General features: G+C 42.2%; 2 protein-coding genes across 5 annotated transcripts; one reads left to right on the forward strand and one right to left on the reverse strand.

Moving 5' to 3' along the window:
• The first annotated feature begins 693 nt into the window (after nucleotides 1–693).
• On the forward strand, nucleotides 694–10,109 carry TMEM14A (transmembrane protein 14A). 3 transcript variants are annotated; one of them, XM_051778151.1, is made up of 5 exons: nucleotides 694–786; nucleotides 1,992–2,077; nucleotides 3,755–3,856; nucleotides 8,162–8,249; nucleotides 9,230–10,109. In XM_051778151.1, exons 2-5 carry the CDS (start codon nucleotides 2,002–2,004, stop codon nucleotides 9,267–9,269), a joined length of 306 nt encoding a protein of 101 aa, XP_051634111.1. In that variant the 5' UTR covers nucleotides 694–786; nucleotides 1,992–2,001; the 3' UTR covers nucleotides 9,270–10,109. The 3 variants fall into 3 exon arrangements, with proteins under 3 accessions (XP_051634111.1, XP_051634109.1, XP_051634110.1); XM_051778150.1 differs by lacking the exon at nucleotides 694–786 and adding an exon at nucleotides 1,302–1,421; XM_051778149.1 differs by lacking the exons at nucleotides 694–786; nucleotides 8,162–8,249; nucleotides 9,230–10,109 and adding exons at nucleotides 1,236–1,421; nucleotides 7,474–8,137.
• Nucleotides 10,110–11,976: 1,867 nt separating this feature from the next.
• On the reverse strand, nucleotides 11,977–23,670 carry LOC127466821 (glutathione S-transferase). Of its 2 annotated transcripts, XM_051778138.1 has the most exons (9): nucleotides 23,585–23,670; nucleotides 23,183–23,263; nucleotides 22,413–22,510; nucleotides 20,642–20,748; nucleotides 19,157–19,208; nucleotides 17,254–17,386; nucleotides 16,022–16,163; nucleotides 13,050–13,181; nucleotides 11,977–12,308 (listed from the first exon to the last, which is right to left on the reverse strand). In XM_051778138.1, exons 4-9 carry the CDS (start codon nucleotides 20,726–20,728, stop codon nucleotides 12,186–12,188), a joined length of 669 nt encoding a protein of 222 aa, XP_051634098.1. In that variant the 5' UTR covers nucleotides 20,729–20,748; nucleotides 22,413–22,510; nucleotides 23,183–23,263; nucleotides 23,585–23,670; the 3' UTR covers nucleotides 11,977–12,185. The 2 variants fall into 2 exon arrangements, with proteins under 2 accessions (XP_051634098.1, XP_051634097.1); XM_051778137.1 differs by lacking the exon at nucleotides 22,413–22,510.
• Nucleotides 23,671–25,393: the final 1,723 nt, after the last annotated feature.

Below are 25,393 nucleotides of genomic sequence, written 5' to 3' on the forward strand. Positions count from 1 at the left end.
TCACCTAAAGCAGGTGACACAGGAATGTGTTCAGGTGGGTTTTGAATGTCTCCAAAAAGGGAGACTCCACAACCTTCATGGGCAGCCTGTTCCAGTGCTCTGCCACCCTCAATGTAAAGTTCTTCCTCAATATTGAGGTGAAACTTCTTGTGGTTTAGTTTATTGCTATTTAGTTTATTGCAATTGTTCCTTGTCCTGTTGCTGGGCACCACCGAGAACAGTCTGGCACCATCCTCTTGGCACCCGCCTTTGAGATATTTATATGCATTAGTGAGATCCCCTCTGTTTTCTCTTCTCTAGATTAAACAGGCCCAGCTCCAGCAGCCTCTCCTCATGAGAGAGATGCTCCAGACCCCTTATCATCTTCGTGGCCTCCGCTGGACCCTCTCCTTGTCTTTCTTATACTAAGGAGCCCAGAACTCCTGATGCAGCCTCACTAGGGCTGAGTAGAGGGCGAGGATCACTTCCCTCGATCTGCTGGCCACGCTCTTCCCAATGCACCCGAGGATACTATTTGCTTCCCGGCCGCAAGGGCACACTGCCGGCTCACCGACAACTTTTCACCCACCACTCGTCTCCCCGCGGCCCGGCCTCCCCAAGCGCCACCAGCCTCCGCTCCGCCAGCGGCGCTGCGGGCGGGCCGGGCCGCGGCGCCGCCATAACGGCGGCAGGGCCTCCCCAGGGGCCGAGCCGGGGCTGGGCCAGCCAGACGGGACCGCGGCGCCACACGGTGCCCGCCGGGCGCGGGAGGCGGGGCTGGGGCAGGTCGGAGGGCGGCGGGACGAGGTACGGCGGGCGGCGGGGAGGATGAGCCTCGGCGGGGGCGGCCGAGGGCGAGCGGGGTATCGGCCTTGTCCCGGGGTCTCCACCGCGGAGAGCGGGAGAGCGAGCGCGGGGTCGGGCGGGAGATGGAGGGCCCCGGCCGCGCTCCGCCGAACGCCGTCTGCCCAGGCCCCGAAGGCCGGGCTGTGAGCCTGGCCCCTGCCGCGCCAGACCCCGTTCTCGGGGGCGCCGTGGTCCCCGAATCCAGCTTTTGCCCTGAGGGGGTTACAGCCGGCGGGGAGGGGGCTCGTTGCGAGTTGCTCGCTTTAATATTAAAGGCTGGACATGAAATGCTGAGTGTGCACTCTTTGCTGCCACCCTTTAACAGTGTGATCAAGGGCACACCTGCTCAGGTATAAAGAAAGATGCGCTTAATTAAGCGTACACTTTATCTGGGAGAAGGGGGGAAAGATGCGCCCCAGACTGGTGGGAGAGGCCGTGGCGCTGCGGGGGCTGTCGGGCTGCAGTGCCCTGCCCGGCACTGCCGCTGCTGCCTTCGCGCCGCTCAGCCGGAGGAGTGGGGACCGATGTCACAAGAGAAACTTAAATGCTTTATGGAGGACAGGAGCCTAACTTCCGACAGTCGTCAAAATGGAAAGGTGAAACAAAAGGGGCATAGACACAGAAAGGATAAAGCTACTGTACATATAGCTTCCCAAAACAGCCTAAGTTTCTGCCTGGAAGCTTTGGGTAGACTGTGAAAATTCCTGGGTTTGCCTAGTGTTGCAGGGTCTACGACGTCCTGCTTAAAATGCACCAGGTGCAGTGTGCCTGAAAGGGCACTGAGCTGTGCACTCAGAAGACCTATATGTATCCATAGTGTGTGCCCAGATCGACCATGTGGTACAAGTGCAACAAAACCGATGCTTTGGATGATGTCAAGCTTTTTGCTTCCATACATTTATTTTTGACTGGGAAAAATGCATGCCACACACATCCCAAAAAATCCCCTAATGGAAATACCCGGATAGTGGGGTGTAAGGAAGGGCAGCAGTTAGTGAAAAAATGGTACAATAGCCAACAGACATACCTTCTGAATGTTTTGGCATAGTAGTCAAACACGACTTAGAAGACTGTGGTGTTATTTAGAAACCTTTAAGTAATGATTTCTTTTCTACCAGGAGGAAGGAATTTGTTTGCCTTCAGTTGGAATGTGTTTTCTCTTCCAGATTTGGGACCATGGCTATTGACTGGATTGGTTTTGCATATGCTTCGTTGCTGGCTTTTGGAGGTGTTGTAGGATACACTCGTAAAGGTAAATACTGAGGCAGCAGGATTTGGAAATGAAGCGTTTGAATTTCCTCTATGCAATGTGAGACATGAAAGTTTTGCTGTAATTAACACAACTGCATGTTAAATCCGTCCTGCACTGCTGTAAATGCACTGAGTCTCACAAGATGTTCTTGGGTCAGCTTAAGCATTTAAGTGGTGACTGATGAGTTTGTTTTCAGGGCAAAGAGGGGCTGTCATGTTATCTTTGACCTTTGGTGTGTTTTGGGCCTTCTCATTTTCTGTAACTATTCCTGTGTTGAGCACAGTAGATGATCTTTGATTACAGCTTATTTTCTAGAGACATCCAGGCTTGATTCTGACATTCCCAGAAAAACACTGGAAAGGACCGCTTTTACTTGCATACTCTGATTTGGTGGTTAATTCTCTCGTACTATTAGAACTGTGTCTTTTCCCTCTAAGATAAGGAGGCCGGTTTTACTATAAAGCGCATTTTCGGTATTTCAGCGATTTTTGCAGTCCCCCAGGTGGCAGCGCCGTGCCCGAGCCCAGCACCCGGCAGAGGTCGCAGCGGTACCGAGGACGGGCAGGCGGGAGCTCCAGGCTGGTCCCGTCAGCTCTCCCACAAAGTTCCTTCCAGCAGCGCAGCGCTCTCCTTCCCTGTGGCCATTATTCATCCCGATTCTTGTGATTTAGAGTCACTGTTTCCCTTCATAGTGTGTGCATGCTTTGCTCTTAGAGACATGGCTTCACTATGAAAACGTGCTGTATTTTTGTGTTTACACCCAGCTGCACTCACTAACTATCCCATTCACCTGTTTTCTTCACTCTTGGTTGGTCAGTCCTTGTGACAGATTATTTTTTTATTGGTAATAATTTCCATTTTCCTGCAAAGTCTTGATTAAAAGTATTCAAAATAACAGAATTGGGAGCTAAGTGACACCTGGGGGTCTGGATTCTTTCTTTACAAACATTTTGGGATCAGCTTAATCCAAATAATGCCTGCTGATTCTATGCTTTTATCATATGGTACCAAGACAAATGTGTGCTCAGAAACCTAAATATATTACTGAAACTCTGGGATTTATGAACCCCTTTTGCAATAACACTGAAAGAAGATGTCATGTTACTTTTGGAAGCTCTATTTTCATCCTCACTGCCATCTAATTGGGTTTTTATTTTTTATTAATTAAATGTGATGTTGGTGATACCATTTTATTGTCCAGGACTGATGTCAGACTGAAAGGCCTTATGATGTTGGACATGTGTTGTCCAATTTACTCTTTATATATATTGACGCATTTCTACCATTTTTGGAGGCTCCCAAGTGCTGTAAGATATAGTTAAAATGAACAGATAGTTCAGATAAATTACAAAAATCCTTCTAAAGGTATGTATGATAGAGGTAATAGCTAAATTTAGGTTTGTGCTTCAAGTATTATTTTTCTCAAATCGCAAGTATTACTGGATCCTGATCATCTTATTCTAACTTAGTTGACTTTGCCCGTACTACCACACAGGAGAATGACCCAGTTACAGAAGTAATACTCTCTATTCACAGTGGGTAAGCTAGCTGGACTGTGGCAAAATCAGTTCTTTTTTCAAAATATTTGGATAATACTGTATAGAGAGAGAACTGCTGTATAAAGATTGAGCTTAAAGACATTGTATTGAGAAATAACACTTGAATGGTTTCTTGCAGGTAGCAAAATCTCTTTAGCTGCTGGCCTCACCTTTGGTTCTGTGGCTGGTTATGGAGCTTACTGCGTAACATGTGATCCGAGAAATGTGAAGATATCATTGTGTAAGTGTTTTACTACAGTAAACAAACAAACCAACAAGCAGTATCCTGAACTGCATGTAAAATTCTCTCTTTAGTAAATTTTGAATATTGCTTTGGTTTAAATATTGAGTTTTAAATAGAGTTTGACACTTCAACTTAGCTTGCAAAATTCAAGACTTGAACTAGAACCATTCTCAAGGTAAGGCAGATCATTTACGCAGAGCCAGCAGGTGTGTACCACCTGGCAGCACCTCCTTTTATTAGATGGTTACCTAACATTGCACATATTGTGAAATCCAGCTGAGAAACATGGGATAGTACTGCAATTGAATCATTAGCTTTACAGATTAGAAAGTAATTTCAGCAATAAAGTAGGTGTGGGATCCAGTCTTACATAATGTAACGTATCCTCAGCCCCCAGTGAAACAAATACTTTGATTTAGTGTTTTTCCTTTGCTGCTAAGAAAGACAGAATACAAACTATGCAATAATTGTCATGTTAGCTAGTTTGCCATGAAACCCTCACGGACGCAAGAAACTACAATCCCTAAAGGGGACATTAACCTTGCACAAGTGATTTGCAACAAGAGCAATTGGGAGCTTGTTGCACTCATCGTTTTAGCAAAGGTGGCTTGGGCTGTGGTTTCACATGCAGAAATGCATTTAAAATTCATTTAATCCAGATTGTGTGAGTACACAATTGTTTTTTCTGAACTTAGAACTTATGGTATCCTGTTCATACTTGCTTTGTGCTTTACACCAATCACAGTTATAAAAATTTCCATTTCAAAAAAATGTTGAGCAGCATTGTTAGCAAATTGTTCCCACCGAGTTCTTTAATAAAGGTGATAATGGTGTATCTGATCTGCTCCTAGATGACCTAAAATTGGATTTTTGGTTTTGCCACCATGACCTGGCCCATTTTAAGTTATGCCACTCTTAAGAAAAAATTTTTTTGAATGAAGACATAGCCTGAAGTATGTGTAAATTTGTATTCATTCAGTGTGAGATGCTTTTAACTAGCATATGGAATTGTACTTTTATGGGTCAATTAAATCACTAATTTAGATACAGAAATTGTGGAAGAGGAGACTAATTAAAACTTATTAAATTTTGCCTGTTTCCCAATTCCTTGGTTTTGAAAGGACTAATACAAAATTTCCATTAATGTGCTTGTGAACATCAGATATACTGAAATAGTCGGTGTTCTGCATTTCATGTGGCTGTAGGCATGTGAGGACTTTCTCTCAACTGAAGAAATGTATATTTTTATTTAGTAGAAATTATGGCAATACAGATGAGATAGAGTTCACCTCACCTGCCTTAGAAAGTTTTTTTCCTGTAGAGTAAAAGGAAAAAAGACTTTTTAAAACAGTCTTAGTTTAGAATGTTTGCAGAGAGATCATGTTCTAATTGCTTAAAACCTAAACATATATTTAACCTTGGCTATGAATGGGTGCCCTCTTCAGTATCCACTTGTGCTGAATGTATCAAAGAAGGTTGTCATTTTGCCTCAAGTGAGTTAGGAAGTGTTTGTACAAAGTACTCTGCCAGGACCAACCATTCAGGCTGCTCTTAATCTCTTCCAGCGTGGTGTATCTGGCTGGTAGATACATAGATATCCAAAATGAATGAAGAACTCAGTAGGAAAACTTCAGAGGAAAGAAGAATTAGACACATTCCCATACCTTAACAACCTTTGGTGGTTACTCTATATGATAGTTTCAGAAGAGTACGGGCTTTCTGTAATAAATGTGCATTGCTTCTGTAGAAAATCAGAATGCTTTCACTTATGCCTAACCTGCCAAAGTGTGAAAAGCAGAGCACAAATGAAAGATGGAAATTAAGTGCATGGATTAAAGTGACCACTCTGAACTTAGAAAGCAGTACAGTAAATTACAATGTAAAATGAAGCAAGTACCCAAACTTTTAAAAGGTTAGTAAATCTAAAAGAAAAACCACTCCTCCAAACCCATAATTATCTATAGTATTTATCACCTAGGCAAGAGTCTCCTACAGTAACGTAGGTAATGTTTTAGTACAAGACCTTGAAAGTAGGGTTCTTGTAACTTGTCCTACATACAAAGAGTATGTAGCATATGGATACCTCAGGCAAATTCTCTTAGTTGTTCTGTAAATTATTATTTCAGGCATTTTCCTACTCGCCTTGAAATTAGCTCTGTGCTTTCTTGAATACTTCAATGCAATTTTATGTGTTTGAAGCAGGTGTGGAAAGTCAGACTTCAGTATGCAAAGAGCACTGGTATGCAAGTGTGCTATGCACAGTGCAAGTTGATTCTGCTCTGAATATGATTCACTGAATTGAATTTGTTGTGATTTACTGAATTTCTTTGACTGATTTAAGGTGAAACTGAATGTACAGCACTTTAGAAAATCAGGTCAAAAAGTTGAACATCTTAAAAAGTCAATGGCACATGTGAAAAGCCAGATAGTAGCAACTGGAAAAAAATAACATTGCAGAGTGAACATGCTTTGTAGCTTGTAATAAAATGTAAAGATACTCAGAGTTCTGGCAAGACAACTACTGTGGAATAGTCCACTCTTCAGACACTCCTGAGCGGATCAAGGCTATGGGACTAGAAAATAAGAGCAATGGATAATGGATCGTAATAGGGGTTTTTTGCAGGGTATCTTTAATGAATGCACAAAGCTGGTAGAATTCTGCAAGATACTTGTAACTGTCAGAGCTTGTTTTATAATGCTGGAGAGAGTTTAAAACTAATTTTTGACACCTGTTAACACAGGACTGTTCACAGGAATAGACAGTGGAGTTTGAAGAGAATTAGCCAGATGGTTTTTAACTGCTCCATAAAAAGAAGAGATTTGTGTAACTGGCGTTACTTTGGCTGCAAGAGTGATAAAGCCCAGCTGCCTATGAGAAGTCCTGCCTCTCTGCCCACTTCTAGGAAGCATTTCAGGTGACAGTTGTTTGATGAAGCCAGCTATCTTTGCAATTTTATGTATTCTCTGCATTGCCAGCCAGTCAAAGGAGGTGATTGTCCCGCTCTGCTCTGCTCTTGCGCAGTCTCACCTTTAGTACTGCATGCAGTTTTGGGCACCATAATATAAAAAGAAATTAAGCTGTTAGAGAGCATCTAAAGGAGAGCAATGAAGATGGTGAAGGGCCTTGAGGGGAAGCTGTGTGAGGAGCAGCTGAGGTCACTTGGTTTGTTCAGTCTGGAGGAGACTGAAGAGAGACCTCATTGCAGTCTACAACTTCCTGGTGAGGGGCTGGCACTGATCTTTTCTCTGTGGTGACTAGTGACAGGACTCAAGGAAACAGCATGAAGCTGAGTTGGGGAAGGTTTAGGTTGGATATCAGGAAAAGGTTCTTCACCCAGAGGGTGGTTGGACACTGGAACAAGCTCCCCAGGGAACTGGTCACAGCACCAAGCCTGTCTGAGTTGAAGATGTGTGTCGACAATACTCTAAGGCACATGGTGTGACTCTTGGGGTGTCCTATGCAGGGCCAGTAGGTGGACTCAGTGATCCTGATGGGTCCCTTCCAACTCATCATATTCTATGATCCTCTGATTCTCATTTACGTAGTTCTCTGCAGCCATAGTTCAAGATGAAATCCCCCTGCCTGATGAGTTCACTGCTGCCTCCATTTTTAGGTAAAACTATTCCAGAAAGAAGATGCAATTTCTTTCACGATGTTTGTTTTCTGCTGCTTGTGCTGCATTTGTTCCCTCTTGGGCTGCCCACCTCTTGTCACAGACATGGATGGTTCCCTTGTAACAAAAGGATACAAGTGAACTTGTGGTCATGATGAAGAAGATGTTGATAGCCATATTCTGTAGCAAAAACAAGTGGCAAACCTTCCAAGGCTCAACAAATAAAGAGCTAATATTCTAAAAATAAAACAGAAAAAAAGTTGATTGAACTAGCTCCTTGAATAGTTAGAAAACAGCTACAGTGATCTGGGGTGGTGGGATTTATAAGACACTATTCCTGTAATTCAGCATACATGTTACTGTTACTACAAAGATTCTTCCTCCTTTATTTGTATCCCTATGAATGTAGTAACAGGGGGAGTAGAATTCACTGTCTGACAAACTTACTTAGTATCCGTGGAATAAGATTTAGCATTCTGCTGCACATAGAAACCTTATTTGTAGCTGAAAGAAATCATAGTGGTGTATTTTGGAAAAGCAAGAATGTTTTTACAGACCCTATATCTGATCTAATTTTATTAAATTGCAGTTCATAGCAAAACAGCATTGACCTTTGATAATTCTCCATGTTCCTGAATGCTCTGCTGGGAGAAGTGAGAGCATTAATATATTGAATTGTCTTTTACAGTTTCATCTTTTCTTTTGACCATTATAATGGGAATGAGGTTCAAGAGGTCCAAGAAATTAATGCCAGCCGGACTAGTAGCATGCCTGAGGTAAATACTGAGGGTCTTAATGTAAAGATTTTGCTGATTTTCAAATAGTTGCCATTTGACACCTGATTCAAAGCCGTATCAGCGGTAGTCACTATCATTTAGCAACTACACAGCTTAAGTGAAATTAGTTTGGAGGTTACAGTCCTGTTTATAGTGAACAGCTTTTTCATCTCACTAGCCAGATACAGCTGATAAGAAGTGACTTCTGCAGCACAGAAAGGAGAGGTCTGCAATTAAATATTAATGTATATTGATAAGGCTCTTGGAAGAACCTGGATAAGCCTCAGGGGTTTTGAATACATATCCATATAATTAGTCTAATTTCACACAGTCATCTTAAAAAAGTGCCAAGACTTTGGTTTAGAAGTGCTGCATTCAAAACTACAGGAAGCACAGCACCATTGAAAACCACAACATTTTTGACCTGACCTAAGGACTTTGGTCAGTATTTCTGCAAATTATGTTTCTAACCATTCCAACTGCTTTATTGCTGCTATTGGACATTCTGGAAAATGTCATTTTCTGTACGTCTTATTTTGGAATTAAATTATGGAGTAAGTAAAAACTTTTTTTTCCCAATGACTCTGTAACTCAAAACATTTTTCAGCTGTAAGTCAGAATCTCTATCTTCTGAAGAAATAATAACTGTTGCTTCATTGTTACCAGATTTAATATAGACTATTCTGTTTTACTCCAGGATTTTTAGACAGGGAGATAAAAATCAGATGCAAATTGTCAAGATGCAAAATTTAAGAATCAGGACTTACACCAGAAAACATTGTCCATTGTGGATCACTCTTCCAGCCTAGGTGGGCTGTGTGTTTCAACAGACACTGAGTGTGTAGATTTAGACACTTAAAAAGATTGCTTAATAAGGCTCTAAGCATCAGTTATTTATGAATGCCCTGTTATTTAATGATGACTTTCACTGGTTTTGTTCATGCACAGCCATAATTATATTTTTTTGGGTTTTTTTGCAGTCTTTTGATGATTTTGAGGCTTGTTTTTATGCTGCTGTAGCAGAATTTAGCAACTCAAGACATGAGTATGACTGCCGTGCCCACCGAACAAACAGACATGCTCTCCATATTTTAAAACAAGTCTGAACACAAATCTTACATTGCATTTATCTTTTCTGTAAAAGATCTGTACCTGTTATTTGATTGACATGGGCTGATATTTTGCAAGCTTTTTTTAAAAACTAAAACAAATGTTTTGTTGATATATTTTGATCTACTTCCATTAAGCAGTCTGTTAACTCAAGGAATCTTTCTCTGTAAGTTTGATCTCTTTTCAGGGTGCTGAGCACCCCAGGAAATTGAATTAGTCTCGCACTGTATCTCTGAGAGAAGAATATATATAAATACATCTTTATGCTAAAAAGGTATCTTGTATTGAAGCATAATTTTGTAGTTTGTCTATTAAATAATCAGTTCTAAATCAATAAAGTCTCGGGCCTGTACTGTGTTGCACTAGAAAACCCTAACCCTTCCTTTCAAACACTTCTTATTCCACTGAGTCCAAATCTAAAACCTATTATCAGTGTTCAAATAAAATGTAAAATGTTTGAAACTTCTCAAGTTTTTATGCAGCTGAGTGAGACTGTTCAATGAAGAGTCTGGTGATCTGCTTTGTACTCTAGTGGTTTAAAACATATATCATGCTGTAAATTGCCACTGACACGAACCACAGCTGAGGAATGTTTGCCATCCTGCAGAAAGAGGTTCCAAACTCTCAGTACTCTTGAACAGGTTTGCTGTTCCAGTCTTATTGAAGCAAAGGAGACTGTTCAGTCATAAACTATTCAGGATTAAAGTTGCTTTGTTTGACATACAAAATAAATATTTCCTGGGTCTCAAAGCTTGGCCAAGACTGTCTTCTGGTGTAGAGGAAGTGTACAGCCAAACCATTAGTAAATTGAGTATGGGTGAGTGCAATATTGAAGACAGAAATTTTGCTTCATTTTTTTCATCAAAGCTTGCTTATGAAGGCTATCGTGTATCAGATCTCAGTGCACAAACCCACTAGGGGAATACCAAGGTTATTGTTCTTGGCAGGGGCTTAGGTGGTGACAAGGTGGTGTGAGCAGCTCAGGCATAACTGGCAAAAAAAAGCAGGGGGAAAACACACAACACAAAAAAATCCTTACCAACCCCAAACCACAGCCTACAGCTCTGGAATCTTTTGCTGACAGATGTTGGTATCTGTCACCTCCAGGTGTTGCCAGGTTGGTTGAGCTGGTATGTTACAGATTTCAGATTGGGATGACAGCTGCACAAATACGATGTGCTTCATTTCACCATGAAGCAGAACTTGAAGGCGTATCAGGCATATAGCAGGCTTTGGTGACATGCAGATCTGGATACTTGCAATGTAGACACAGTGAACGCCTTAGATTAAGCTGCAGTGAAAAGCTAAGGCAACCCAGTGCTGAAATGCAAAAGGCAATCTGCAGTTGCTGCTACCCTAGATCCTAAATGCAGTTTAGGATGTTGCGTTTCAGAGCATGTCCAGAGTTGATCCTTCTGTGCGTTCTCTGAATTAGCCATGGGGGCAGGGGGCTGGGGCTAGCCTCCAAGCTCCACTGTAATCCAGAAGCTAGTGCTGGAATTCCTGAGCAGCCAAAACACGGGTAGTGTTCTCAGCAAGTCCAACATATCATATGGGACTAAAAGCTCACAGAACACAACAGCGATGTTCTGTTCCAGTCTCTGTGATGGTTCCCAAATCATAGCACTTGTTTGTAACAGAGAAATAGCTCAATGAAACAAGTACTATGGTGGGCATGGCAAACTATTACTTCCAGCTAATGACGTAATTTAACGTAAAACTCTTCGGAACTCAGCAGTGCCCAGGTGAGTGGGATGCTTGTCATTTGTATCTCTGAGATGCATGTGGTTTTTCTTAGGCACAAGTCAGAAAAGCAGTTAACTTTGCTGGGCAGCAATTCTATATTTCCACTATTTGTTTGCCTAATCAGTTTGAGTCCTACTGAGAAAAAGAACTAACTGCAAAGAAGGATAGTTTATGGCACTGTTCTTAAAGGGAACAGTGGTGGTTCCTGTGAAATCAGGGTAAAGAATCTGAAACAGTAGTGAGCGCTTTAAGCACTGTTGAAGTAAAACTAACTCTTTCACTGAAAAGGTAAGCAGTCAGTGCAGTTCTCTTTATAACTACTTGGGAAGTGACTGGAGAAGGTAAAACCTTAACAAAAAAATGTTCAAGGGGCATTTGCCTCACTGCCCATCCAGTCAAGAGCAAAAAGAAGAGCAAGGGAATAGGTACTTTCAATGGATGTAAACCACAGCAGGCCAATTAAGCACAAGTACTTTGATCTTTCAGTGAAAAAAATAGCTTCTAAGAGATTCATGTGGGGACTAAAAATTTTTTTTTTGCCCAGTAACTTACAAGGATCATGAGTTTTAATTTTATTTTCTTTTAAATGTTTTTATTTATTTAATTTTTAAACTGCAGTTCTGAAAGTACAGAGACAGCAGTGAAATACAGCAGGGGACAGTGAACTTTGGTCTAGGAGAACACCTAGAGAGCCAACCCAAAAGATTTGAGGCCTGAATCTAAATGACTTCTCCATTTTCATGGAGTGTCTCCTCTCTCCTGGAATTTATAAAGAGGAAGATGGGGGGTAGGGTAGCTTTCTACAGTACTGTGGAAGCTACAGTTGAAACATTTTATCCTACCAAGCATGTACCATAATTGAACACACACAAAGTATCAGTATATTTTATTTCATGTAACTGCTCAATGAAATACCATTTTCTGCACTCAACAGGTCCAAATTAGTCTTTTACTCTAATTTAAAAGTGTATTCTTTTTCAACACTGACTACGTGATGCAAGCTACGGAGCACAAGTATGCAATTTACACTTACAAGGCACAGCTCTGGTAACATACTATAGTTGTGCTATCTTCAGCAGATTAGATATTGAATATTTTCCTCACAACAGCAACAAACTTCTCATCTGTTGGTGGCTTCCTCTGGCTGCCAGGCTGCAAGAATTTTTTGATTGTTGGAATGTTGCTGATTCTTCCTTTAAAAGCCTGTAAGAAGCAGCAGTAAAGCCAATGAGTGTAATGAAATTATAACTCCATCCGTTATAGCTTAATAATCAGGTGACTTAGATTTTTCTTTGTCAGATACACTACTAAACAGAGAAAGGTAGTAGCCTTTTCTGATCTGTGATGCTGATGCTATAAAGTTTACCTTCGTTTCCCAGATGGGGATGGGAGAAATTAAAGAGTTAAGATTCATCTAGTAAAAAGTGGAAGAAAAAAATAAAAAGCAAAAAACCCACAACAGATATATTTGGGGGGGGGGGGGGGAAGAGGCAAGGACAGGAATATTTCAGTGCAAAGTACCACAGAAGTCATGACATAAGAAACTTAACTGCTCTTTTTATATGATTTCTTCAAAATACAATTTTGCTAGCAAAAAGAAAAGGACAGGAACTATACACACACCAGGGTGCAGACTTCCCTTCCTGATGCTCGCTGCTGTGTTTGAAGACATGAAAGTAGCAGTTAAAGGACCAAACTGGTAGCATCAGTAAGCGAATTCCTGCCAGCTGAGAACAGCTGGGAAAAGTAAAGCTGGAGAAAGGTAAGGCCCTAGCAGATCTGGGGGCAAGGCAGTGCAAGTGAGTTAGGTTTTTGTAGTCCACAGAAATAGACCAGAGAACCATCAGTACAATGGCTCAAAAGATGTAAACATCAAATAACTTTTAAGACTGGTCAGTGATATTTCTATGTTACGTTCCATATTGAGATCAGATGATTACCAACCTGTAGCAGAGGAAATGCAGACAGTATATCAGGCTTACATTCTTCTGACATTAAAATGGCTTCCAGCAGATGGATGTCTGCCCAGCTTAATTTGTTGCCAACAAGATAATCCTGTCCATGATCTTTTAAGGCCTATAAAATATGAACAAATAAAGAAAAATTCAAAAAGTCATATAGGATGTAACAATTTTATCTAGATATTTCATTACAGGCAGATATCTACAAAAACACACAGCAGGAAAAAGCCATTCAAGAACCTATGAAATTAGAAAGTGATAGATATTCTTTATATAAAAAATTAAATCAGAACTCATGTTTCAGCAGCATGTGTGGCCCTATCTCTCATTCTAACCTACTGCACCAAGTAGCTGTATATCAAGTCCAGTACCCCAATGAAAACTTAATCATGCAAAAGAAACAGGACTGAAGTAATTGAAAGAAGTAGTCAGGACAGTTTATGTGTAAGTACCCCTAGAATTTTTTAAGAAAATGGTCAAATGGATTTTCAGCAAATGTTTCAGCAAAATTTGAGATTGCTGATTATAGTTTGAAATACATTCAGAATGAAGGAACACAGCCTTTCCACCCTTCATCCTGTAAGAAGGATTCTTTTGTGGCAAACTGCTGATGGAAGAATCACACCCTGCCAAAGCTACAAACAACTGTAGTAGACAAGTTTTGGTGAATGTTGCAGAACAGTTTCAGAGCAGTTACCAGCTCTGCAGCCTACCTTTTTCCTAAAGACTATCACCCTCATAGCAGAACCAAGGGAGGGACGTGTGTCTGTGCCTAAGCTACGCTAATGCTACACTTAAACAAGTACCAAATGTGCAGTAAAACTAACACCTCAGTCTACTTTGGAAGCCAAGTCCTTCTCCAGTCCCATCTGCCAATTTTACAACAGAGGCAGTAATTCCTGGCAGAGGCAAAGCTGATACCTTCATGTAGTTATTTCCTACACTGTTCCAACAAAGTCCACCACAGCTTTTTTATCAAAACTGTATGGAAACTCCCAAACAGAGCATCAGAACCCGATTGCCTGCAGGGCTTTATATTGCTTTTTGCTGCTCTATCTGGGTTCTGAGTGCTTAAAGTGAGCACTTACAGCTAGGGATGTTTTCTGTCAGACTGCAAACCCTGGTAAGCTGAATCAATGGACATTTAAATAACTGGTACAGAAAGAAAATTATTAACCATTCTAACTAGGCTAAAATCACAGAAGAGTTTTAGCTGTGTCTTTACTGTAAGAGAACATGGATTATTTTAAAGACTCCTCTCCAGGGAGCATACACACTAAAACATATCACAGCAGTAGTTTATGCAACCTAGGCACAGGTTTAGAGAATGTTGGTGTGTACATTTCCTTTTTTATTTTTTAATAACTTGAATACTTATCAGACTTCAAATCTTTGAAAGAATAATGTGTGCAATCAATCTCTCTCAGCACAGCCCTCCCTTGGTATGGCAGTGGATATACATGAACTCTGATTACAGAAGTGCTGGATTATGTCATTTACATCATTATTTTACAGGGCAGCCTCTGTGGGCTTTACCTGTGCAATTTAAGGCTCTGATAAAGAGGGACATGAAATTGCATGAAGTCCTGTATTTTTCTGAATGGACTTCAGCTGCCTGGTAACCAAGAATTCAAGCTGGAAACCCAACTCAGCTCGGAAACAACACAGCTTTGTACCCTTGGCACAGACTTCCAAGGAGACCACTATGCTCTGAAAAAGTGCTGTGAGAAAGTCTGTACAGTACAACCATACAACGCACAAAAGGTAAAGCTACAAACACAAGTAGAGTCATGAGATGAGGATCAAACAGAAAAATGGTAACACACAAAAAAATTAAAATATCCTTACAGGAGAAATGAAACAACAGAACAAACAGCAAGCTGGTATAAAATGGCAATGTTCCAGGTAGAAGCAAAGAACAACCCATCCCTTCCTGACCAACTCTTCCCTAGCCAAGACTCTTCATGTGCTCTGTGGGGGTGGCAAGCATACCAATGCCTTCCCTCACAGCTCATTAGAGACTAACTCTTTAGCACATGTTAGCCAGTAAATAATTGCTTTATGCTTTTTAAGCTAGATACATCCTGTTTGCAGAGCCTTTTTGTGCCCACTTAAGGATGCTCAAAGAGCAATTCAGAGAAAGACAGTCATAATCTCTCAGTACAATACATTTAGGCAATGGATTTAGGAAAGGTCATAGAATTAGATCCTTAACTGTAAAGGACAATTATATTTAACTTTGAATAACAAGAATAAAAAGGAGACTGAGAGGAGACATCACTCTACAACTCCCTGAAAGGAGGTTGTAGTGAGGTGGGGTTGGCCTATTTTTCCAGGTAACAAGTAACAGGACAAGAGAAAATGGAGTCAAGTTGTGCCATGGGAGGTTTATATTAGATCTTAGGTAATTTCTTTTTAATGCAAAGGGTTGTAAATCCCTGGAACAGACTGCTAGGGAAGTGGTGGACTCACCATCCCTGGAAGTGATCAAGAAACATGTGAATATGGCACTTGAGGACATGGTTTAATGGTAAACGTGGTGGTGGTGCTGGGTTGATGGCTGGACTTGATGATCTTAAAGGTCTTTTCCAACTTTAAGGATTCTATGATAACCTAATACACTTTCAGGCAATAAGTTCTGAAGGCTGGCACAAGTATTTAAATGGCGCATTTATGCAAAATGCTAAGAAGCCATCATCCACTACGCTAGCTTTAAAAAGAAGGATCTGTTCTTTGAGGAGTCTTAAAAAAGACAGCAAAGAGACTCAGTGCTGAAACCAGAAAAAAATTATTTTGTGGCTCTCTTTTCATATTGCTGAATACTGGCTCCATCATACATTTCCAGAGTTGTACTGTCACTTGCCTTCTGAAAAGTATATGTGTGAGGAGAGGGAAGTGGGCTGGAAGGGGGAACCACTTTACATCTTTGTAAACTACTGGTGATTTATCACTTACCTTTTCATAAACAGGAAAGTACCTAGTTGTAGCTCGTTCAATGATTAAGGCAAGATTCTTTTCTTTTGTATCAGCTGGTTGAAAAGGGAGATACATGATCATTCCCATCAGGTCTGTAGTTCCTTCCACATACATATCAATCCTGAAACAAATATTTTTGTTTCATATTTATAATTCGAACATTCCATTTTGGTTATTTTCCTGAAATACAATGCTGAAGCGATCACTGAGTAAAATTAGTGAATGTAACATAAGACACTGGTTTATTTTCTTGTTCTTCCACTTTGAAAAAAGCCCTTTCAGTTTTTTTCAAAACACACATTTTATAAGCAGGCTCACAGTGTCTGCAATACGCAATGTATAAATAAAAAGGCTGCAACCAATGTATTTAAAGTGGAGTTCATGCTTTTCCATTGACAATGTATTAGGTTATGCTGTGGGAGAAAACACCACATATGTGAACCACACTAGGAAAGAAAAATAATTTTGAGGTCTAATCATGAAAGGATGCTGGGTACCAATTGCCAGTCTGTAATAATCCCCACAATCTCTGGAGTTGCAAAATAAAAGCCTCTATAGTAAGTGACAGTCTGTTAGGTTATGGACTTAACTAAACTTTTACTTTTAAACCTACATTGGTAGGTTTATTTCATTATTTAAGAAAAAGCAAATAAGGATTTTTTTCTTTTGTATTAACCCTTTAAGTATGAGAATGGAAAGTAGCCATTCTTACAAAAGCTTACAGAGTAAGGCTTACATAGTAAAGTAATATGGGGAAATATTGGTTTAACTTTTGGTAGCATTATATCTATAGCCACATATCTTTTTTTAAACCAGCTGTGAAAGATTATTTACATGTTGAAGAAAGGAAATTAGAACACTTAACAACACTTCATTTTTTACAGGCAGCTGTAATTTTTTCCTTCTGTTTTCCCATTTAAAGACAAAAAAAGGCATACTTAGCCTTTATTATTGTATTACTCTCCTCCAGGAACTTAATGCAGTTCTCATCTGTGAAATCAAATGAGTCTGAAGGTAGCCCTAATTTTCTCAGAAAGCTGACAGTTAATAATTTATCAATCACAAAGTCCAATCACCCAATCCATGGGTCTGAGGAGCCAAAGCCCTGGCAGATGTATATGCATGTGACATGCAGATATTTCACAGCAACATTTTTTTTGGTAAATATTAAAAATCGTGGAAGAGTGTTAGTGAGCACATTGCTACCCTACCAGGCTCTCTCCTTCAAGTCTTTTCCATAGAGGTTGTACTTTGCTGCTATGTAGCTGAGGATGGCTCTGGTCTGCACCATCCTCATCCCATCGATCTCCACCATGGGCACTTGCTGAAACAGCAGAACTCCATCTAGGGAAGGAAAAGAAGCAAACCACTCAGACTGCTGAAGCACTACACTGAAACTAAGGAAGAGACCTGCTAACAGACCAAGACATTCTTAAATCTGAGGGATGAATGCATCCATAAGGAAGCAGGTCTTCTTTACAGGTCACATCATATTGAAGCAGTATTTATACTCGGTATTATATGCCTGTAAAGAATTCTTTATTGTCTTAATAGTATCTGAAAAATTTTACAGTTACTTATTTCCCTCTCAGCTTCTGCTATTTGGAGGCATCATAGAAGCCAGATTTATTTTTGTAGCGCCATGACTACAAATTGCATGTGATGGGACTGTTCCTCAAAGACATCCCTGTCTCAAAGTAGCCTTGCATAACCTGAAACACCACACTCTCACCACCACAAGAGCTACTAAATATACCACTGTTTTTCCTGCAAATACTTGTGCTTCCAGCATGGGAACTAATTCAGGCTTACCTCTGCCTCCTGTAACAAATACTAACATTGCCATCCTGGTTGGACTCAATGATCCTTGTGGATCCCTTCCAACTCTGGAGGTGCTATGATTCTATGATTAGGGATACTAATGCTCATCCTTCCTCCTTAGCAATTGTGATGCAAAAATTCTTTCACTGCAAAAATTTAATCTCTGCTAAAATTTAGGAGTGCTTTGAGGACTAGTGTTAGTCTCTAGAAGCTTACCCTCTGGATTTACACTCAGGTTTTTTTTGGGGGGGATCAGTGTTGGGCCCAGTTCTGTTTAATATCTTTACTGATGGTTTAGATGAGGGGATTGAGTCCACCATCAGCAAATTTGCAGATGACACTAAGCTGCAGGGGGAGTGTCGATCAGCTGGAAGGCAGGAGGGCTCTGCAGAGGGACCTGGACAGCCTGGAGAGTTGGGCTGATTCCAACAGGATGAGGTTCAACAAGGCCAAGTGCCGGGTCCTGCACTTTGGCCACAACAACCCCCTGCAGCCCTACAGGCTGGGCACAGAGTGGCTGGAGAGCAGCCAGGCAGAAAGGGACCTGGGAGTTTGTATTGACAGGAAGCTGAACATGAGCCAGCAGTGTGCCCAGGTGGCCCAGAAGGCCAATGGCATCCTGGCCTGGATCAGGAACAGTGTGGCCAACAGGTCCAGGGAAGTGATTCTTCCCCTGCATTCAGTGCTGGTGAGGCCACACCTGGAGTACTGTGTGCAGTTCTGGGCCCCTCAGTTCAGGAAGGATATTGAGGTGCTGGAGTAGGTCCAGAGAAGAGCAACGAGGCTGGTGAAGGGACTTGAGCACAAGTCCTATGAGGAGAGGCTGAGGGAGCTGGGGTTGTTCAGCCTGAAGAGGAGGCTCAGGGGAGACCTCATCAGTCTCTACAACTCCCTGAAAGGAGGTTGTAGCCAGGTGGGGGTTGGTCTCTTCTCCCAGGCAACTATCAGTAAGACAAGAGGGCATGGTCTTAAGCTGTGCCAGGGGAGGTTTAGGTTAGATATTAGGAAGAAATTCTTTACAGATAGGGTAATCAGACATTGGAAGGGGCTGCCCAGGGAGGTGATGGATTCACCATCCCTGGAGGTTTTTAAGATGAGACTGGATGTGGCACTTAGTGCCACGGTCTAGTAACCACAGCAGTGTTGGATCAAGGTTTGGACTTCATGATCTCAGGGGTCTTTTCCAACCCAACTGATTCTATGAAGGTTTTACAGAAATATCACCTGTTGTCCTTTTATTATGTAGGTGTGATAGGTGTGAATTTATGTTTAGGGTACAGTTTACAGACTCACCATTGCGTAATTTTTCTAGGTCTTCTTTTGTTTCTATGAATTGTTCCTCAAACTGAAAAGCATCAATAGAAAACAACACTGTCACTCCAAAGGCAATAGAGAAGTGAAAGGAAGTCTGGACATCAGACTCCACCTCTCCACATTATTCTCTATACTTCTCTCATTGTGTTGACCCTGTTGAGGAATACATTCAGTGCAGGTAGATGGGTGAGCAGCTGCAGTATGAGCTGCAGGGTGAGCTCTGGGTGGTGGAAGTGGAGGCAAGAGACCATGAACTGCCAACCTTTTCTGTAAGAAAAGGCGCAGGGCCCTGTGCCACCAGCCAGCTGAGACACAGCAGGAGCAGGTGACCCCAGGCTTTTGAACTCTTAGACTGTGAGAGTATAAAAGCCATGGGTTTCCTTTGTTTGGGGTCCCTCTTTGAAGGCATCAGCTCAAGCTGTTATTCTGTTGTTGCACCATGATTAAATTATTTTAAGGACTGCTGGAGTGGCTCCTGGATGGTCAGACAGGAAAGTTTCCTCAACAGATCCCCTACTCCTATTCTTCATCTCTGCTCCAGCAAATAATGAAGGACTATAGTGTCCCCAACACCCCAGTATTGTACACTGCATTATGCTCCAAATAAAGCTTCCCCAACATAAAGACCAGTCTACTTGCCTGCATGAACTGTTAACAGCTACCAAATCATTCACTTAAAAGCAGTCAATGCCACATGAAATATTGAGAATTTTTTTGTAAGTTATGCATGCCTCTGTTACACAGCATTTATCTCCCTCTTTCCCTCACTGGCTTTTTTTTGTAAGTGAGGACATTTCAATAAGGACAAGATCTTTGTCTTCTCAGCACTCATGCTGTGCAGCTTCTCTGTCAGCAACACTGACAAGTGAGTTAAAAAAGCTTTTTATTTCTAATGGAATATAAATAGTTTCAAAGAACCATACTCAAACAAAAACCTAATGTAGAAATTAAGATGCCTTAGGATGGTCTTTACCTGATGTTAATCTAGATAAATCCCCTACTGCTGCCTTTAGAGCAGATCTGCTGATTTATTCTACTCAGATCCTGACACAAAGAATGAAAAGCACTTTGTTTGGAGAAAATGTTCTAAAGTTTTCATGTGGCATGCATGGTCTTTCAGTGGAGAAGAATCATGAGACAGAGGGAATTTATGAGCATTGAGAAAAAGTCAGAGATACACAGTTTTGTCTGTAGCAACAATTTCAGATCTCATCTTAAAGTATGTTTCAAAAATGACACCTATTAATTCTCTTTGTATGTTAAAATCCTTTTACTGCACAACTATTGCTCAAGGCATACATGAAGTACAACATGAGAGTGTATCACTGAATCTAAGCATTCTGCATCACAATATGCAATGTTGTGCATATCCCTAAGCACAGATGCAATTAGGAAACATTTCCAGAGAATACCTATTTTAATCACAGATTAATCTGATCACTTTATAAAAAAAAAGGTACAAACCTCAACCCCAGCTGCTGCTAACAGCCATCGGATTGACTCCATCTTCCCCCTTCCCTTGGTGTAGTGCAGCTTGGGTTTCCCTGCCATGATTTCAGAGTTCTTGTTTCCTAATAAATTCAAGATGAAGATTTTACAGGAAAAATGTTTTAAATTAGCATTTAAAATGTTCCACTCCAGGTTACTTAAAACAGTCGAATGAATGTGAAAGTAGAAGAACAACCAAGGCCTAGATACTTGGGCTTGATGCAACTATGTTTTCTGTGGATTAATGGAATAAAAGAAAAAATACACACTACCAGAATATGCAGCAATTCAAAATCACATCATGACAGACTATAACAAGCATCTACTAAACCATATACATATCTTCAAAAATAATAATGTAGTTTTTACAGCTCATTAGAGTTTTACAATGAAAGCAGAACTGTAGGATATTCCTGAATAAACACATTTTTAACCTTGCAGTGATGCAATATCTTTAGTAGGTGTTGGGTTTTGTGACAGCACCCATGTCATATCAAACTTGAAAATGTATGTCAAATTAACTGCTTCAAAGAACACCAACATAGCAACATCAGGTTTCACCTCTCTCACAGGACAATTCAGAGCCCCATGTTTCTTTACAAATATGAGCTTTTAAAAGTAAAGTATTTCACCGGGCCTGCTCACTTCTCTATTTAGCTAGTTCTATTACAGTTAAACTGTAACAGGGATTTATATCCCATTTGCCCTGAAAACTAAACTTGAAAATCAAAACCAAACAAATGGGACTGGGACCTCTGCTGGGCAGATAAGGCCTGGGCAATGCCCCCAGCAGCAGGGGGCTGAAGTCAGCCCACCAGATGATGGCAATGGGATAAAACACTTTGTCCTTTCATGTGCAGTCACATGCCACAGTATGACATCAGCAGCTGATGTGAGCTTGCCCGGTGCTGGAAACAATGCTATCACTGTATTCTTATCAGTAATGGGTCCCAGATGAATGAGGCAGATTTTGTAAGAAGAGAGTCACAGACTAACAGAATGCTTCATTGTTAAGCCAAGGTTTTATCTATTTACAGGCAGGCTTGTTTAATTTTGCATAGACTTCACAATACATAACTGAGCCACAAAGTGGAAATTTTGGCCATGATCCCGAAGGCGTCAATAAAGAGGCACAAACAAACAGCACAACAGCGAGAGAGGAGACCACATCCCCAGCCTCTCCACTGAAGTCCTTTGTGTTGAGTGGTATCTTCAGGCGCTATAGCAAACAGGGACTGGACTCAGGAATGTGGTGCCCCTGTCCAAACTACAGGTCTTCAAAAACAATGCTCAGTTCCCACCTAGCCCTGGCAATGTCTATATCCCCAGACACCTCAGTCTCTTGTAACAAAGTTCTCCTAATACAAAAATATACGATTGATAATAAGGACTTGATTATGGCTTGACTGGATTTGGCATCTAGTCTAGAACTGCTGGATGTCTAGCTAGATTCCTGACATCTGAACAGCAATAAGGCATTCAGAGAAGTGACTTGCCACAGCTCCCTTACCAGCCCTACCCACAGAAGACCACGACTTATGCTCCATTTCTAGTTCCTGTATGTGTGTGAATTATGCTATACCAAGTAAGAGAGCTCTCAGTCTTCCATATTTCAAAAATACTTAAGAACTGCACTTGGACCTTCACAGACTGGACAAGCATTCTAACCTCCAGCATGTGGGATCAAGCCTGGGAAACACACTATAAGGACAGGCTAGCGTTAGCAGAAAGAGCAAATTTCCCTCACCTTTCCCCAAAGCAGATGTGGAGCTGATAAAATTCAGCCCAGCCAGAGCCCTGCTTGCCACTTTCAGCCCAGTGCTCTGCTCAACACAGCTGGGAAAGCTGAAGAGCAAAACCAGTGTCAGTGAAAAAAATTTCAGGTATCAACATCACCCATATTTCTTCATCACAGTTTCTTTTGGGGATTGGCCAAGGGCTGAGTCTTTTTGTTCGAGTAAGAAAAGCCTTTTATCTTCTTGGAAATGCACTGCCTAAGGTCTGAATTTGGGGTTTAGGCTGAACACATACATAGGATTGCAAGGTATTTTGGTGACCTAGTTATGGCTCTGTAGTGAGTATTCCTTTGTAAAATAGTAAGTCATGAAAGAGTATCAAAATTGGTAAATTACGTTTCTTGAATAGCAATAATGGACCTGAAAATTAATCACAAATTTTCCTGATGTTTAGAATTAGACCTTCTTTGGACCTCAGCCAGGCAGGTAGTGCTACTGCTATGATCACTGTATTAAAAAAAAATCATGTTATTTTGTCCATATCAATTCAGGCACTGGCCTTCCAATGAGAAACAAGTAAGTGAATTTAACAGTAAGCTCATAATCTGCTGCAAAATCTTAAATTTTCCCCCTAATTGGATATGGACCCCAAAGTAGTTCTCTGCAGCAGTGTTCCTCAAACTCAGCCGGCACAGGGCTGTTCCAGCAGAACGACCTTACACACAATGCTGCATAGAGCCCGGCTCGGCCTCCGGACCATCTTAAAACTGTGACTGCTCACCGGCGTGTGGTTTCCACTAGGATTCAGGCCAAGCCTGGATTCAAAATGCGTTCCTTCCACCGCCCCAGCCAGGAGGAGTGTCTGGACGAGATGAAAGGCAAATTACCCCCAGATATTGCAAAACCTGGACTCCAGTGAGCAGGTCCTCTTTAGGATACCTGCTGAACCTACTCAGGCGCGAACACGAACACCCTCTATGCACACCCACCCGCCCGTCGGAGCTCCATGCTGCAGGAGAGACGCTGGGGAATAACCCCTGGACAAACCCCCTGGAGCAGCACGGCCGGACACTCAAGCACGTTTCTCAAGTGCCCACCCGTCCGTGGCGCACGTTCTCTTTGCCCTCCCGGCAGGGCCCCCAATCCCGGCAGCATTCACACTCCCCGCCCGCCGCCTCAGTACCGTGCGCTCGCGCCGCTCCGCCGCCACACCGCCCTCCCAGCCCGCCCAGCGCCGCGACACTGCCCGCCCGGACCCCGGGAGGAGGCCGCTCCTCCCCTCGGCCGCTCCTCCCCTCGGCCGCTCCTCCCCTCGGCCGCTCCTCCCCTCGGCCGCTCCTCCCCTCGGCCGCTCCTCCCCTCGGCTGCCTCCGCGCCCGAGCTGTGCCCACTGCCCGCCCCGCAATTTGCGGACGTGGCGGCCACAGCTGATGCGCTTTCCCGCTGTCAAACTCCATCCCTAAGCCCTACGACCAGGGCTGACGGAAAAGCCATCTCGGCCTTGTCCCTGGAGTCTTGTGGAGCGGCTGTTTCTGTTGCAAAATGTGGAATACGTAAAAATTTTCCTCAGAAAGGGTGTTCTCTGATGTTTGATCTTTGTCCACTTTCAAGCCTAACCAAGAGGAAAGGAGATTTAATGCGTGAAACAGATGGCAGCTAAGAAGCCAGTTCTAAGTGAAAGAAAAATTATTATCGGTAGAATTGCCTTGTTAAGGTTTAGGGCTCAACAGGTTTCAATGATCTCAGACTTGGGGGAGGGGGTGTTAACAAAGCTTGGAAAGAAGGATGTTCCACTGCTAGTGGACACGAAGAATGCAGAATTTCTGGGCCACAAGGACATTTGGCAAGAACTGCCAAGATAAGGAAGAAACTAATAAAGACAACTCAGCAACTGTGATGAATCAGCTCCAACTGGGTAAAAGGTAATTGTGGCAGGGAGAGATCGCGACCATCAACTCAGGGGCCGCTGAGACAGGAAACCCACCGACCCAAAAGAAGAGAAAGACTGGACATCTAAACTAATAAGCAAGAGAAGTGAGGGAATCATTAACCAGTAGAAGATAGAATAATAAGAGAACCATGTCACATGTAGCCAAGGAACATTAACACCTTTGTTTGCAAAAATGTATAAAGAGTAAAAAGATTTGATAGTGGGTGTACTTGCTTTGTGGAATACCAGCGAGCACCCAGGCTTGCAGAGCACAGAAATAAATAATCCATGTCTCTCTCAAGTGCGTAATTATTGGCCAGTTCCATAATAGGTAACAAATCCATTTTTCTGGCCAGCATTTCCACTGGGCTGGCTCAGAGGTGGCTGCACCTCAGGGACATGGCCAGGGCAAGAGGAGGCAGGGGACAGGCTTGGAGGCTCCCAAGGAGGCAGTGGGGTCGCAGGAATGTCGTGACTGGGGAGAGGCTGGGGCTGCAGCCCCATGAGCAGGTTGCCAGGTGGTTGGTGTGCTGGGGGCTCTGGCTCTGCGTGGCCCAAGGAGGTCTGTGCTCAGGATCCTGGAACTGCCCAGCCTGTAAATTGCACAGCACAGAGTTGGCAACCACGACCCAAGTTTCTGGCTTGAGTTTCTGACAGTGCTCAGCAGCTGCAAGTGCTGTCTGAAAGCCTCAGTGAGGAGGGAGGGAGGGAAAGCGCTCGTGCAACAACTGTTTCATACATACTCTGCTGCAGAAAAACGCTGGGGTTTTTCCCTTTTTGATGAGAAGGACTGGTTCCAGATGCATGACATTGCTTGTGAAGAAACTGTCGGTGTTAGCAGGAGTTGTAGTGTCTTGAGTTTGCCCAGCTTAAAACTGCCAGCACTAGAGCATTACTTGTTCCTAGGGCACTTGCTCTTTCCTTTACATCCTGGGTTTATTTGGTGTTTAAACAATATCATGGAATCATAGTATGGTTTGGGTTGGAAGGCACTTTAAAAATCATCTAGTTTTGACCCTCCTGCCATGGGCAGGGACAGCTTTGCTGAGACCAAGATGCATA

Source organism: Manacus candei, unplaced genomic scaffold (genome assembly GCF_025592945.1).
Source record: "Manacus candei isolate 608988 ecotype Guabito, Panama unplaced genomic scaffold, ASM2559294v1 h1tg000011l, whole genome shotgun sequence".
NCBI lineage: Eukaryota > Metazoa > Chordata > Aves > Passeriformes > Pipridae > Manacus > Manacus candei.

Bases quoted from the DNA above. Each gene is read 5' to 3' on its own strand.
- TMEM14A (XM_051778149.1), top strand. The intron at 2,078-3,754 runs GTAAATACTGAG...GGTTTCTTGCAG, and splicing joins TGTAGGATACACTCGTAAAG to GTAGCAAAATCTCTTTAGCT. The intron at 3,857-7,473 runs GTAAGTGTTTTA...CTCCATTTTTAG, and splicing joins AAATGTGAAGATATCATTGT to GTAAAACTATTCCAGAAAGA.
- LOC127466821 (XM_051778137.1), bottom strand. From the start codon at position 20,728: ATGGCAGGGAAACCCAAGCTGCACTACACCAAGGGAAGGGGGAAGATG. The intron at 17,387-19,156 runs GTGAGTCTGTAA...TTCCTTCCCTAG, and splicing joins CCTAGAAAAATTACGCAATG to ATGGAGTTCTGCTGTTTCAG. The intron at 16,164-17,253 runs GTAGGGTAGCAA...TATTTGTTTCAG, and splicing joins GACTTGAAGGAGAGAGCCTG to GATTGATATGTATGTGGAAG.